Below are 17481 nucleotides of genomic sequence, written 5' to 3'. Positions count from 1 at the left end.
ACAAAATATATATAAACAATTAACTTAAAATAGTTCAGCTCTGTCAGGCCATAGTACTGAAAACACAAGTTTGACAAAATATATATAAACAATTAACTTAAAATAGTTCAGCTCTGTCAGGCCATAGTACTGAAAACACAAGTTTGACAAAATATATATAAACAATTAACTTAAAATAGTTCAGCTCTGTCAGGCCATAGTACTGAAAACACAATTTTGACAAAATATATATAAACAATTAACTTAAAATAGTTCATCTCTGTCAGGCCATAGTATTGAAAACACAAGTTTGACAAAATATATGTAAACAATTAACTTAAAATAGTTCCATCGCATAGTACTTTTGAAAAATCAACCCAGGTTTGACAATATATTAATAAACAAGTCACTTAAAATAGTTCATGCCACAGTACTGAAAAACGTAAGTTTGACAATAAATTCAGACCTTATCTTTTAACATGTGCGAGTACAATCGTGCTCGTACAGCCCACGTAATGTCAATCTGGCGAGTGTGAAAAATAACGCACAATACACTTAACAGCGCACATAAAATAATTTTGTATAATATTGATTGCCACTATTTACCTTATGTAACTGATAGAAATACCCGTTTAATATAAATAATAATACCAGAAAACTAAGAAATGTGATGTGAACGGTAGCGTCCATGCAAGATTTTAATATATGACCGGTACTTATCTTTGTTATACAAATCTGAAAACAATGGTTTAATAGACATCTTCAAAGACGTACCAATCCAATCAAAACTCTTTTGCCTCTTTAATTTATCATTAATTAGAAACTGTCCACTTTAGTAAGGTAATAGATCACAATGTCTGATCAGGCTAACTCATTTATACTGTTCATACAGTTATGAAAAAAAGAGGAATTTAATTAATTGGTGGCTTCTGTAGCCTACACAAATGAACTCTGTAAAATTGTCTCAATTAGTTCATAACTACAAAACTTATGTGAGGTCTCAAAAATGGCAAGTGTGTAACTTTCTACTTTATTTAAAAAAGAAATGAAATTTAGACAAAGACAATTCAAAAGTAGACAGAATAATAAAAAGAAGGAAAAGAAATGATAAAAGGTACGTAGGAATAGTTCTACCAAAAAGGTCTTTTTTTTTTTTTTTTTTTTACGTCTATTATTTTTCTTTAAATATTTTTATTTCAACCAGAGGTTAATGAACGTACACTTGTTATTTATATATGTATATATGTACCAAATATAATAACAGTAATCAATGATCGTAGCTGACTACATATTTTTTGTTTGTTTCAATACGATTGTTATAAAGTCACAGACCATGCTACTGGACCACAATTTGACATGCAGTACTCTGTGGCATATTGACCAATCAGAGCCAGATTTTTACTCTGGGATCGCACATGCTGGTCTACTTGACAACTTGTGTTCACATTTATGATGTCTAAAATTATGTTTTTTTCGATTATGTTTATTATGGCATCCCACGTTTGGAATAAAATCCTTTATAATTACAGATTTTGTCTAAGTTTGTATATTTTTTATCAACAACATTGGGGCCGTTCTAGATCAATAATGTAACACTGACTTGACATAGATGTCAGAGCCGCTCGTAACTGGTAGTGGTAGGTCAAATGACGTGTTGAAAAATGTTGTAGGGAAAGAGACTGGTTGCGTAATCGTTGAATTAAAAATACCATGTGAATGTGAATGCTCCCTCCAACCAACACTGTCAATTGAACTAATTGTAGGCCTACATTTAACGAGTTATTTAAAACATAAAAATAATAATATGATGGATCTAATTCAGTACACGGGGCACGTTAAGTCAGAACCACACTTACCATGTCCCTCCGGACTAATTCAGTCAGTAGTGCATACCTGAGATGCTTGGGTCGTAGTTCTAAATGAACCACCTCCTCAGAACCAGTGTGTTTTTCCTATCCCAACTATCCTAATCATGTTTGTTATACATAATAATGAAATTCAAGACAAGTTAATTCCTAGCCTAGTAGTTATTTACTAGCCCAACACTGAATATCACTAGACATGGGAGTGGGGCTACCATAATCTAGAAGCCTGCCATATAACATTGGAAAGGTATCTATAATTGTGTGCATCAAATTATCTGAATAGTACATACTTAAATTAAAAAATCAAATTGTCTGCATCAGTGTATGTCATAATTATATTTCTATAGCACATTTATGACAAGGCGCTTCGCTTTTATCAACCTGACTTGCAAAACAACATAAATAGTTTATTATTAAACTATTGAACTAAATATATTTCAATTTGTATTAATAGAACGAAATGAGGTTATAGTATTTTTCTTTCTTAAAAAATCCAAAGAAAAATGCATATTATCAGGTCTATTGGTACGGTACATTGGGAGCAAAAACAACCACTCATGATACCCAAGTGATAATTTTTTTTTCTTTGGGACTACGTAATTGATCAGTTTTGAGATTTTAGATGGGAAAGTCTTCTTAATCAAGGGTTTTACTTAATTATTTACAGTAATAAAGCAGGGTGGCTGGTAATGTCCATTACGTTTTAGGAGTGGCCACGCAGTTATCCCACAATACCCTGTAATCTTAAGAAAACAGGCAAGTATTTTTTTTTTGTCTAGACACCTTGACTGGTGACCATGCAAAATACAAACCTGCCAATCAGAAACCACAGGTACAGGCCTCGGAAAGAAAGGACCAATTAACTAAGAAAACACTCCAATTATCATGTCAGTCCATGGGTTAATGTATGGACAAAACATAATACAGTTATTTCGACACTTTGACAATGGTGGTTTATTTTGCTTTGAAAAATAATATATACTTATTGCTGGCTTACTGGGATGGATATTATTATAGGACATTTTGATGCATCTGCAAAAATCAGGTACATTTTGTTTCTTCAGTTACAAGTCTAATTCCGGATGTGACAAGTTAATTATTATGTAACCACCGACTTTCCAGAGGGTGTATTCACTGGGATGGTACAAAATGGCTGCATCCGTTATATGTATTATCCGTCACATGTAACCGTTTTATTAATTAAATATACAATTATACTTGTTGATATTAAGCAATAATGTGCATTATATATCGTTGAATATACATACCAGTCCAAAAGCCTTGCTTTAGCATTCCTTTAAAGTATGCATGAATGTTTTTTTTCGAAAGGAATATCTTAAATTCTTAAAAATTCATTAGAAAACAGTACACTTACTCCCAAGCATAGTATACATGCTGTAGAAATTACTATTTACTGTTAAAGGCTACACAGTACTTTTGTAACTTTAGGCGATATATTTTACTATGTTCATCTCAATGAATGTTTCAAAAAAAAAAAAAAAAAAAAAAAAAAAAAAAAATTGTATTATAATAAACCTGCATTGGTAGCCTGCAACTATAAACCAAATTTCATTGATGTAGAATTTAATAGTTGTAAGAAATGGAGGAGCTAAAGACAAAACATTAATGTTGAGCTAAATGCAAACGCTGATGCCACTGCCAGAAAAGTAATGTCTCGCCTTTTCACTTAGTAAAGCTAAAATTAAAATTACCACATTTAAAATCTTAAACTGTGAATTGTTAATACCTGTAGTAGCACTCCACTGTGAGCGTCCACATTGGGCCATGGATTCTTTGCCTTGCCCTGCTCTATTAAGATATCTGGCACAACCTTGTAGACCTGAGACACCAGCTTGAAGAGTGGGTCGTTGGGCAGGTGTTTCAGTGCAAATTCTCGCTGGCAGGTATACCTGGGATCCGTCTTTCTCAACACAGCGTGTCCGTAACCTGGGACAACCTACAAAGAAACATCAGTAAATTAATAACACAAAATGAAAAAAAAAGCTTTATATTTACAATCAGTAAAGCACTAACACAAAATTAACAAGACGATATGGACTGGACAAGCAGAAAATTTCCTTTAATGTGTAGTAATGCCTTAAAAGTAGGTCACAGTGACAGTAATTTATGGCACACAACACACCGCCATCTCAAGTTGTACCTGCATGCAGTGTTTGATAATACTATAATAATAAGGAAGATATGGCCCGGACAAGGATTTCCTTTAATGTACAGTAATGTGTGAAACGTAGGTTGTGGTGAGTTAGGTATAGTATATGACACCCAAACATCCCAAGTTGTACTTGCATGCTAGCTTTAATAATCCTATATGAATGGATAAGGAAGATATGCTCTGGAAATTAAAAGTTTACAGACAGATAACACCATACCATAATATAACCTGTCAAAAACGGGGGTACAAAAACACATATTTATGTACTCTGGAACAATCTTCAAATTTACACTCGGTTAAGTACTAACACAAAATTAAAAACATGCATTTTATTAAGCATAATTACCACTTAAATTAATATCACATTCTAGTTTCTTTAATGTTACATTCAAATATTTAATTAAGCTTATTTAACATGTTAAAAAAAAAATCAATGTTAAAGAAAACTGAAATATTTAAAAACAAAGAAAAAATATGAGTTTTCAAATAATAAACTGCCTTATGAAATTCTGTTGCTTAATTTAAACCCGACTAATGTCAAACTTCGGATTTTATGCAATGTGGTAAATTCAGTCGGCAAATCTGCTGCAAAATTAAAGTTTCTGTTAGCCAAGAAAAATATAACAAAAATAAATGTGCTTTAATTATTGTTTTTAATTAGCTTTCTGGTGATATAATAACAAATATTAGTAAAATTCAACTTTAATCTCAATTTGTAATTTTGGCTGTTAGAATACATTAAGACTAAACCCACAGAGAAACATGAGAATAATGGCCAACCTGTCCTGATTTTAGAGTATTCCAGATAAAGTCCCTCAGCTTGTCATCAGACACTTCACCACCTAACGACTTCTGTAGCTTCGTCAGCCAGGTCAACACTTCCTGGTTAAAAAACATAAACGGTCAAATAAGCACATCTCTGACAAAAATAACTAATCACACAGACATATCTCCAATAAAAATAACCTATCATCTAGACATATCTCTTTAAAGCAAAAATAACATAACATATAGATTTATCACTAACAAAAATATTAAAGTCCGTTTTGTTTACCGACACCACTAGAGCACATTGGCTACTGGATGTCAATCATACAATAATTGTGATGTGTTGTCTTCAAAGGAAACATGCTACATTTTTTAATCAGCAGCAAGGAATCTTTTATATACCACTTTCCAAGACAGGACAGCACATACCACATTTGATATACCAGTAATAAGGTACTTGATGAGATAAGGCGGCGGTGGTGAGGACCCAATCAGAGAATAGATCCATTTAGGGGATTCAATTTTTTAACAGGAGCACCTCTAGTCCAGTCAAAATAAGGTTTAACATCAATGTAGGTGAGCAAACATGCCAATTTGCATAATTTCAAAATGGCCGCCATACAAACACAATGGGGAACTATTGTTAAGATCCAGTGGACAAATACATGGAATTATCAGTGCTATGACTTAAATATATTCACACCCATTCTTTAAAATTCATTCAGAGATACATGGATGAAAAATAAAATTCAAGATGGCCACCTTTATTCAAAATGGGTACCAATATTCCCCAAAATCGCACATAAATGTAGATATATACAAACAATGTACTTTTGTTAGTGTTACTAATATTGTCAAAGAAAGCTTGTAAATATGAACTTATTATTTAGTTACAAAAGTGACATAAATGATATATTAAGCCCACCGTTAGTATTGAATTGTTTTGACTTAATTTGGGGAACTGACGAAAAGCTTGGGCAAATAAATATTTTTTCTACATTAGATAATTATGCCCTGTCATTTTTATGCCACTTTTGATAAATAAACACAAATCTGGTGGATTTTGTTGTTGTATACGACCAATTTTTAGAACCGAAACATTAATTTATTCAAAATGGCGGCCACCTTTTTGTCGCTTTTATATCAAACACCCTCATGTAATATATCAATGTATGTGTTTTGTGGGTTGCACAGGACAAAAATTACACTTTTAGATACCATAGACATCATAGAGAGGTCTTTCCTACATTTTTTGCTCTAAAAAAAAAAGAAGAGTATTTCACTATTTTGTCAACAAGCAGCTTGTATTCATGAACAATTTTTAACTAGGTCATGTGTTATACCCAATCATGAATCTACCTCATTACTGTTGATAAATGATGACATAATCCTATAAACCATCTTGTTTGCCTAAATACAGTGTGGACATAATGCAAAATTCAATGACTGCTCATTAACATACACAATATATGAACTAAGAATTAGAATGGGAGTAAGCAAGACTGAAAATGATAGAGACATTTACTCGAATACCTGTCATCAATTATATTAATTCAACATGTGTGAACAAACAAGAAAAATATCAGCAGAGAAGATATTACAAGTGTATGCCATCAGAACTGTTTTGTGCAAGTTTAACCAGTGAAGAAGGATACATCGTCCTCGTGAGTTGCAGACTACCTATAGACAATGCACATGACTGCTTCATAGTAGCAGTATGACCATGTCCAATGTCCTTTTGACTGCTTTCGCAGAAAAACTAATTTTTATTATGGTAACTTTTGTTTTTCAGATTATAGTACACATGTATACCGAGTCAAATTAAAAACTTCACAATCTAAAACTTGAATAAAATCAATGAGTGGTGAAAGCAAGAATTTTTCAGGAATAAATATTGTAATGGCAATGTCTATACTCCATTTAAGCCCATCACAGCCTACGTGACCCGATCCATAGCACGTCCACAGCACCATTGAAGCAAAAGTGGTTTTGCATGTGCCACTGGTCACGTGACTACAATAGCACACATGTTTTCATCGTTACTTGCTCACAGTAGTCTGACACAATGAAAAAACACATTAAAATGATATTTGTTATGACCCGTTTCGATGCCACACCTCACAAGTGTGCAGCGTGAACGTGCCATTGGCATGTTGCATGCGGAGACATCAGTAGGTGATGTTGCAAGGGCGTTGGGTTGCAGTCGACAAGCAATTATGATCTGCAGACAAGAGTACAACAAACGAGCACCACAGCTGATCGCCCCCGACTGGGTAGACCACATGCTACGTCATAGGCAGATGACCGTCATATTGTGTTACATCACCTCCGCAACCATTTCATGACAGCTACAGCAACTAATAATGAACTTTTCAGACATTGGGTGTCCGTGCAAACGATCCGAAATTGGCTGCGAACCGTTCACCTCCACGCACAGCGCTTATATGTTGGACCCATTTTGACCAACACTGCGATTCACACTGCGATTTGCCGATGGCAGGCAGATGGTTTGGAGACGTGTTGAACGTCATGCTCAGTGTTATGTCAGTGAAGTTGACAGATGTGGAGGCGGAAGTGTAATGATTTGGGGTGCTTTCTCTGGAAATGGACGTTCACGACTCCTTGTCATCTGTGGCAACCTCAACGCTGCTGCATACCGCGACCAGGTGCTGGCCCAGGAACTTGTGCCCTTAATGGCAGCTCACGGTCCAGGCCCCACACGGCCATCTTGACAAGAGATTACCCAAGGAATGTGGGCATCAATATCATGGATTAGCTTTCAAGGTCGCCCTACTTGAATACCTCATTTAACACGTTCTTGTCATATTTGCTAGTTAGCAAAGATGAAATGGTTGTGAAGTTTTTAATCTGACTTAGTATATATATTAAAGGAAATGAACAGGGTGGGAGGATGTAGGTTATAAGATCATCAGGTCAAGATTTGTCCTAGCCACAACAAACAATGGCTGTTTCTGTGTCAACATGTGCAGCTGTGAATGGTGTAATGCAAAAACTCAAAAAAGGTTTATGATACAAGTTAGACAAAAGACAAAATAAGAAAGACAAATTTGCAAGACAGATTGGAAACCACTGAATGCATCAAATCTGTGCTATACCTTGGTATATACATAGACATTCAAACCGAAGTTGGCATTCAGTCTAAGTTCTTTTTCACCTTTTGGAATTTACATATTACAATTTGTGAGGTTATCTTAGGGCAAGCTCAATGTATGCCAGTTTCAGTATGTTATATTATTCTTGTACAGAAGTTGTTTCATCAGAGTTAACATGGTCAAGGACTCCTGAAAGCTTTTAAAAAGAGTTCATGGTTGACATGTAGAGGCTATATCAGATCACAATTACTTAGGCTATAGGCTGTTTCTCTATAGCATTAGTGGCTACAGCACTCTTATCAATATCATGCCCATGGTGTTTTACGCACCTTTGCCTGCATGGAGGCAACATATCCTAAAAAGGACAGGATACTGGTCTAAACAAACACACTCACTAAACCTGGCCAGTGTACACACATTTTACAGTAAAAGTAAAAGTATTACATTTGCATTGGTTGGAATTATCACTAAAAAGTCTTCAATGTCAGCAAATTACACGTTTGCAAACTATATGCATTCCCCTATCAACTTCAATCTAATAGCTGCCACTACACCAGACTACAAACACCAGACTACTTTTGTGGATAGATTTCTGGATTTTCATCAATTAAATGGGAAAATAACTGTGATATGTGGCCAATAAGCTGATGTTTGTCTGCATACCCCATTCTGACTGTACATACCTCTTCATGTTTTTAAAACATCTACAGAATTTTCATTGTTTAAATAAACATAACTATTGGCACCTGATATCATTACTGTTTTAACAGTTATTCATGAGAACATGCCATCACAAATGTCTAAATATATATATATATTATTCTGTAGTCTGCAGTCTTCCTAAAGACAGCATAGGAAGGATGTTTTGTCCTGGGAAGTGGCAATCATGGGAAGTGTCACAACCTTGCTAAAACATTATCTGAACTAATGCCTTATGCAATATCATTTTGAAACTTATATTGTCATTCAGATTTGGTTTGTTGGACAGGGGTATGATGTGGCAGTACCCCAGGAATGTGAAATGTACAATGTTACACATACACAGTATTAGATGGATATGGATCAGGTCCATCTATAAACGACAATTCCCTTATTTGTCAGTCATGTAGTACTGAGTCTACTTGACTAGGGAACAGAATTTGTTTTTAAAAATTGATTTTAGAGGAAACAAATTCTTCTGATCTGTTCAATACTTCGAGTCTGCTTCAGGTGGATTAATTGCCTTTTTACTATATATGAATGAAACTAATAATTTGCTGAATAATTCAGAGTGTAAGGTAGGGTAACTTTGTGATTGGATTCTCAACATTTGTGTTATTTCATGCTACAGATAGACATTATGTGAAAATGGAGAAACCCATTTCAGGGCAAATGGATTTCACCTCATCATTGATGTGTAATTTCAAATGCCTATTGGAGCACTGGCAAAAAAGACTATGACACAATGGTGCACATGGAAAGAAGTTGGCAAAGAATGGATGGTTGCATGTAAGAAATGGAAATGAACTTAGTTTTGTCTTCAGAAGATAGACTAACTGATTAACTGAAAGACCATGTTGTATGTGGAACTCATTAATCTACAATGTGACATACTACGTTTTTAAACACAAATGATATGGATTACCGAGATCTCAGATCACTATGGATGAACTGTTATTTCAATGTTAATGTTGGTGGCCATCCTGAAAAATTAAAGCCATCTTAAGATATAAATTAATGGAGGTCTTTCCAAGTCATTATGTAGGTTATTACAAACAAAATACAATGAATTTAAAGTAACTTTACTACGTATATCTCGTTTCAAAACACATACATGTGTTTACTATTGAAAAATATGCCATATGGCGGTCAGATTTAATTATTCAAATTAGTCACTTTCACCCAGTTACATCAAATTACCTTTTTGATATGTTGTCTATTGAGAGAACATTACAACAAAAATAAATTGTTGCAAGATTACCAAATCTCAGATCATTTTCGAATTTTAAGGAACTGTTATTTCAATGGGAATGTTGGCGGCCATCTTAAAAAATGAAAACCATCTTAAATTATAAATAAAGAGAGGTCTTTCTAAGTCATCAAGTAAGTTATTATGGACAAACTACAATTATTTAAAACATCCTTTACTAAATATATCTTGTAATGGTACACATACAAGTACTGTAACATATGCTGTATGGTAGCCATTTTAATTTATGTAAATTAGTCACTTCCCCAAAATACATAAATGTACATTTTTGATATGTTGTTTAAGATGGTCGTGAGAGTAAGTTAAAACAAAAATTAATGATGTTGCAAGATTATCAAGATCTCGGATCACTTTGGAATTTTAAGGAACTGTTACTTCAATGAGAATGTTGGCAGCCGTATTGAAAAATAAAAACTATTTTAAATTATAAATTAAGAGAGGTAAGACAAAATAAAATGCAATTAAAACACCAGTTACTAAATATATCTTGCTTTAGCACACGTGTGTACTGTTAAAAAATATACTTGTGGAGACCATATTTTATTTGTGCAAATTTAGTCACTTTTCACCAATGTACTTTTTTGATATGTTGTCTAGGATGGCTTTAAGAATAAATTACAACAAAAATAAATTCTGTTGCAATTTGTTCTAGGTTAGGCCATTTTTAACCTTAGATTAACTGGACTACTCAGGTGAGTGCTCCACTGAATGAGCTATATCCCAACCCCAACCAATCATATAAACATATTTCTAACAAAAATAACCAATCATATAAACATATTTCTAACAAAAATAACCAATCATATAAACATATTTCTAAAACAATTTAAAAATTTTTATTACACCATGTTGGGTTAAATACCGGTACCCATGGCGATGACATATAATTTGTATTGGTACTCTTCAGTATATGAAAATACTAAAAGAGACCACGGCAAGGCAATAAAACAATTAAAGTGTTGAAAATCGACGCATCATGATTGACCTGCTGGGAAGGAAGAAAAACTCTATTAACATGTCCATATGCACTGAAGGTTCAGGCAAGAGTTCTGATTTGCGCCAGATCTCCTGTCCAGGACAGATTTGACCTGCTACACTTGGCTAATAACTAAACCAAGAGTTTAACTGCTGGAGGACATCCAGTTGTGGGCAGGTTTCCAAAGCTTTTCCATTCATGTACAATGATGCCTGAGATTTAAGCTTTAAAAATTACATAACGCATCACATGGGGCTATTTGGCCCATGTCAGTCCGATTGATATGTGACACGGTCAAACTTAACTATCCTCATAAAGCTGCCCTTTAATGTGAGGTCAAGCATGAAAGTTCAATGGAGTGGGTTTAAAGAAAGTAAAGTAAAGTTTGTTTTATTTAACGACGCCGCTAGAGCACATTGATTTTGGGTTTAAAGAAACATACAGCACAACTTCACTGTGTAAGTCTGACTGACCTGGCTCATATTTTACATATTGTGCTGGAGACAAATGTTACTAAAACTTTATTACCATCAAATATGCATGTTGGGGATCAGCCAAATAGAATAAGCCTAACAAGATGACAAATGTAACACACTGATATTTATCACTTGCTAATACAAAATAAACAAAAAGAATAGACATGAAGAAAGGAAAAGAGAGAGAACTGATATGATATTTAGAAATGGGCAAAAGTTTAAAAAAAACAGTGAATGCATGTGTCAAAGCAAAATGTTATTATTTTTAATGAAGTCCTGAACAGATTTGAATACATGCACAAGTATTTTTGGTGATACTAAAATTCGGATTGCCAAATGAGATTAAAATGATTTGATTGTGGGTAAATTATGAACCACATCATATATATGACAATGGCATAAAAAGTTTTCATCATCTTCAATAGGATGCTCATGAGCACAGACAGACAGTTATGTGTTGTGAATATGTATTATGACCATTTAGATTAATATCACAGTCATAAAAGTAAGGTGATGCAGTGGGGTTTGAGTTCATAATTGTAGCTTTTAGTCAGTGCAGTGATGAAGAATTCTTAATGTTTGGTGTTTATTATTCCATAGCTAATACCTTCACAAGGCTAGCTCTGGATGAACAGAAAATTTCACCAAATCACCAATTTAAACTTCAATAATATCAAAAACCCGGTTATTTTGTAATAAATTAACAAGAATTATATAAAATGTATTCGCCAAATGAAAATAAAATTTGCAGTTGGCGAACTTGGCGAGTACCAGAGAAACACAAAACTGAACCACCATATCTGGAACCATATCAAGAACCAATGACATTATTTGCTCACTCCACTGTACTGTACTGATAATCCATGCTGTTGCAAGGTAGTGGACATGTAGATGACACGCTATTATTTGTATTAAAAAAAGTCTGTTTTGTTTAACGATACCACTAGAGCACATTGATTTATTTATCATCAGCTACTGGATGTCAAACATTTGATAATTCTGACATACAGTCTAAGAGAGGAAACCAGCTACATTCTTCCATTAGTAGCGAGGGATCTATTATATGCACCATTCCAGACAGGATAGCACATACCACGGTCTTTGATAAAACAGTCATGGTGCACTGGCTGGAACGAGAGACAACCCAATGGGCTCACCGACAGGATCTACTGCATTCTTTGTAATCAAATAATAGCGACCAGTTTTTCAGTCTTATCAAATAGAATCAAGGTAACTTCTAGGTAACCCGAATGACTACTCACCTCTTACTCTCAGACCCGCACACCACATACTAGACTAACACAAAGACCAATTCTCCTTTCGAAACAAGCAAGTCATTTACAGTACGTTTTACCATTACAGCTTCTTTCAAAGTTAAAACTCATCACATTGTTTACTTACTTGGTTTGCCAATCCATGGAGTGGTCCAGCCAAGCCATTCATGCCAGCAGCAAAACTAAGGTATGGGTCGGACAGAGCACTACCAACCAGATGAGTCGCGTGGGCACTGACATTGCCGCCCTCGTGGTCACTGTAACAGAAGAATTACCTTTTTAAAATGACCATGCACTAGCTGTTAGTGGCCTAGAACATAACCTTTAACTATATTATTTCATTTCAACTTAATTTCTGTGCTTACATCAAATTAAGTTCAGATATAATGCCCTTCGCTATCTGTCCAGGCAAAAGATTAATGGCTAGTTGTTAGAACTTGTTAGTAAGATAGAAGTCAGTGTAGTAGCCTTAAGACAAAATGAATGAATGAATGAATGAATGAATGTTTAACAACACCCCAGCACGAAAAATACATCGGCTATTGGGTGTCAAACTATGGTAAAGACAAAACTTAAGTGATGTTCAACATCAATATACAAATTCAACAGTTAAATAAAAATACAGTGTCAAGAACTGTGCCAAAAAATACAAATATCACAAATAGATCAAATTAAAATTTAAAATAAAAGTCAGTATCACGTAAAAATTGTAATAAAAGTTCTGGATGGGATCAAAAGGATTTCATCACATTTCGTTGTCCAAATAGATCTTTTCTAGTTTCCCTCAGATGAGTACACTCCACCATAATGTGGTGCACATTTAAGACAAAGCCACAGGTAAAACATAGCCACGAGAATAGCCAATTGTAACAATAAAACATTACGATTTAATCAGCTATTCTTATACAAGGCACTCATATCGTATGGCATCACCTTTACAGCACCCCAGTGAGTTGTTAAATCTCAATGAAATGTGAACCTAAAACCTATCACTGCCAGCCTTAAGGATGAGGACTTTGTTTTTTGCAATCAACATTTTCTCTATTCAGTAAAACAAATGACGACCAACTGTTATAATAACGTGACTTGGGTTCCAAAATTGTTTTTAAAGGATGATCACTGAAGGATTTATGAGGACTTTTATTTTTCCAGTCAACCTTTTCTCTATTCAGTAAAATAAAAAACAAGCCTACACAATGATCAACTGCTTATATGGTGACTTGGTTTACAGAATATTTTTTAAAGGATGATTATCGAAGGATATATGAAATAAATATATAAAACAAATTACCTGTGTATTGTAAGATACAACCTCATCAATTCAACAAACTCGGCATTATCAAAGCCCATCATTGAAGCATAGTTCCAACTCCAGTCTTTGGCAGTATCAATTGGACAAGGGGTACCTCCGTCTGTGATATTGCGGTAGATAATTGCTGCCAAAGTTGGCAACTTCGCTATCAAATCCATGGAATCTTCATATGTATACTGCAAGAAACATATTGTTTATCAGGGAACATTCAATATGCAAGGTTTAGAGGTCCTTACATGATTCTGAAGTGTTATATGTGAGAGAGGTTCGGCATATAAATTTTTTTTATATAGTAGGACAAAAAAGTAAATATTTTGGGTCTCAAATGCGGGTATGGCAAGCAGGGCTAGCTATATCATATTTTATTTTAATTGATATTTTGTTACAAAATAACTTGGTTTCTACAATTTTTGAACTTTAACAGATAACTTGGCTAACTTGTCTGCTCACATAGAGCTAACCGTGGCTGACAAACTAGTGGTATATACACACATGAAGATTTAATAATTGTTGTTGCTTCTTTCAAGTTATAAAAACTCTTTCAACTACAACATTCGTTTCAAAACAGTGAAAAAACCACAACTGCTACTGCAACACAAGACCACAATAAACCAAATAGCAACAAGGGATCAATTATATGAACTCTCACACAGATATCAGGACACACCTTCGAAATACACAGGCCATGGGATTTCAAAATTCATGGGAAACACTTTTTCGGTTCCATGCCTTGTGATCATGGGAACCTATCAGAAACTGTTTTTAGGTTATGCTGAATAGTCGTACTTGATGTAATAATCATGGGAAGAGAAATTTCGGTTTTGTGATTTCACTGACATGCTACCGACATGATACAGGAAACGATCGTTACCGTGAAATCTTACGGCCTGGAACACTGGTTGAAATGAATAATGACCCTAATCATTCAAGGATTTTTTAATCCTGTGATATAAAGCCCCTCATCAACTAAGCCACCATCCCACTCATTTAAAACGGAATGCCAGAATCAGAGTGACAGAAAGTGAAAAACTGGTTTCATACTAAGGGCTATTCCAAAACTGATCATATGGGGGACGCAGAAGACAACATACCTTTTATTTTATGACTAGTGGTTCTGCTGCACTATTTTCTTAATACATACATAGTTTGATTAAAATTTTATTTTGTGGATGATTGGTACAAATAGCATCCCACGTGCTCAATTTTGAAACAGCCTATTGCACCCAAGGTGACCAATCACAAAAACAGCAATACCTCCCAAAACAGGTTCTTGTTAATTCCGTCATGGTAGCCTTTTGCGAATTTGCTCTCCAAGTTGAGGGCAGTTATAGCTGAACTGAACTGAGACATCGGGTGGAGATTGCTAGGAAAGTTGCTCAACAAGGTGATCACGTGGTTTGGCAAGGCTGCACGACTGTTCCATTCCTGGTTAAAACACAAAAATATATTTACTGAGGGAACACCGTCTGGACATATAAAAATTTTCAATAACGTCCCATCAAGGGGGAATGTTCTTACTAACCTTTTTTTTTTTTTTTTTTACATCGTTTATTTGTATTTCATTCATAAAAGTCGGAGTATAGTACAACAGTAAATATTAAATTCTTGAACATATGCATATATGTATTGTGAGATAATAATAACACCAAAATCATATTGTTTTCTGCAACTGACAAATTTTGAAAAACCCCCAACAACATACAAGTATTACAACCCCACCCACCAACAAAAACCATGTCATAATACATATTTTTTGTTCCAATTTTTATTTGAAAAACTCTAGCTTATTATTTTAACATGCTAGAAATAAACATAGCCTCACTATATATTTTATGTTAAAACAAAAATTCCTAATTTTATGTAAAAAGATGTGATACATTTCAAGATACATGTAGTGCCATGCATGCTTGCCACACTTGTAACATTTATAAACGTCTAAAAGGATTAAAGTAATAGAGATTGCAGAAAACTTGAAATATTCTAAGCCATTCCATCGGTTGTTGAGATGTTCAGACCAGTCTAGTAACATAGAAAATGTCTGTTTGAGGTCAGGTTAAGTTAAAAAGAAAACGTTTTAGCACTTTACCTGTGTTACTGCATCCACCTGTGCCTGAGATGGAATGTCTCCGGTGAGAAGAAGCCAGAACAAACCTTCAGGTAAAGGTTCTGTTCCCCCCTTGCCTTTTGGCAAGAGTTTCTGGCATTCTGGGATACTGTACCCTCGAAATCGAATACCTTCTTCCGGGTCAAGCACTGACGTTTCTGTAACCAATCCTTTAATACCCCTCATTCCTCCATACATCTAAAACAAAAATACACATACTTTAGAAATTTTAATGATATTGAAATTATTGCATAGAAATTAAAATGTATATTTAATTCATGAATTGTAAGTTTGTCATAAGTTATTGTTATAAATAAATCTATTACTTTTTTTCTGCAGCTGAAACAAATGCAAAGGTAAATAGGACTTAAATTAATAAAATATATATATATATATATATATATGTAATAAATAAATAAATATGGAACTTTAATTCTTGGCAGTAGTAATATACAATTACTGACAATATATGAAATTAATTTTCCATATTCTATCAAGTAGTGTACCCTCGATTTATTGGTCCCCCCCCCCCCCCCCCCCTCGATTTAATGCCAACCTCACCTACCGCCAACTTCTTTTCAAGTACCGTTTGTATCACTGTTTAATTCCCTTGATTTACTGCCACCCTCTCCATCGGCCCAAGTCCTTTTTGAACCGAACTCCATTTACACATTACAATTCCCTTGATAATACCACCACCATGTGGTCAGAGGTCAATTATAGTGCTTTAATTAACCAACTGATTGTTGAAAATCTAACACCGATGACCACTGGTAGAATACAGTAAATGTGCTTTGTGTTAGTAAGTGGTAATTAGCAACAATAGCTATGCAACCCCTGCAATTAAGAAAAAGACCACAGCAAATAATTCACCGTATAAAAAGGCATTTTCCACGGCAATTTTATATCTTATATTATAATTTTATTTATAACTTTTTCTGAATGTGCACGTAAAAACCTAGGACATGACATGGCAATTTTATTGTTAACATGTTTGCAACTCTGAATCATGAGTGTTATTTGTTTTGTTTGTCAATATGCTGTAAAATGTATTTATACCAGTGGAGGTATTAGTTGACTACAATTGATGTTACAGTTAACATGCGAATGACACGTGCACAATCAAGAACAATGGGGTTGCAAGGGTATGATAATTTATCACATTATATTTCAATTATATTACATCAAAGTGACAGAATATATTTAATATGATACAGAATTAAAATAATTTTATTTTATAACTGCATAATTTCTGGTAGAAAAATTGTCACCAAGACCAAATGTCCCCCTTTCAAGCCCAAGTAAATTGGTAGAGTTTGTTTTGTGGGGGTTTTTTTATTTGGCCACTCGGCACCAAAAAAGGATAGCATATTTTGCCAATATAAATAACAGAGAAATTTTGATTAAACTATCGGAACTATCTCTCTCTATATATGTATATTTACAAATATCTCATCATCAGGCTGACCATA

General features: G+C 34.3%; 1 protein-coding gene across 2 annotated transcripts in view; it reads right to left on the bottom strand.

The window, feature by feature from the left end:
- Window positions 1-17481, bottom strand: part of LOC121381883 (probable citrate synthase 2, mitochondrial) — a 32002-nt gene that overhangs the window by 1686 nt on the left and 12835 nt on the right. Inside the window, exons 4-10 of one of the 2 annotated variants that reach the window (XM_041511277.1) lie at window positions 15992-16207; window positions 15160-15330; window positions 13885-14081; window positions 12721-12850; window positions 4798-4899; window positions 3592-3801; window positions 2-202 (exon numbers count right to left, since the gene is read on the bottom strand). In XM_041511277.1, coding sequence (XP_041367211.1) covers window positions 98-202; window positions 3592-3801; window positions 4798-4899; window positions 12721-12850; window positions 13885-14081; window positions 15160-15330; window positions 15992-16207 — 1131 coding nt within the window. In that variant the 3' untranslated portion in view covers window positions 2-97. Of the gene's footprint in view, window position 1; window positions 203-3591; window positions 3802-4797; window positions 4900-12720; window positions 12851-13884; window positions 14082-15159; window positions 15331-15991; window positions 16208-17481 lie in introns of those variants that run through there. The other variant, XM_041511276.1, reaches the window with a different exon arrangement.

The sequence above is a fragment of the Gigantopelta aegis genome, chromosome 9, assembly GCF_016097555.1.
Source record: "Gigantopelta aegis isolate Gae_Host chromosome 9, Gae_host_genome, whole genome shotgun sequence".
Taxonomy (NCBI): domain Eukaryota; kingdom Metazoa; phylum Mollusca; class Gastropoda; order Neomphalida; family Peltospiridae; genus Gigantopelta; species Gigantopelta aegis.
Note: the sequence above shows the minus strand (reverse complement) of the source record. Positions and strands in the feature narration are given on the sequence as shown.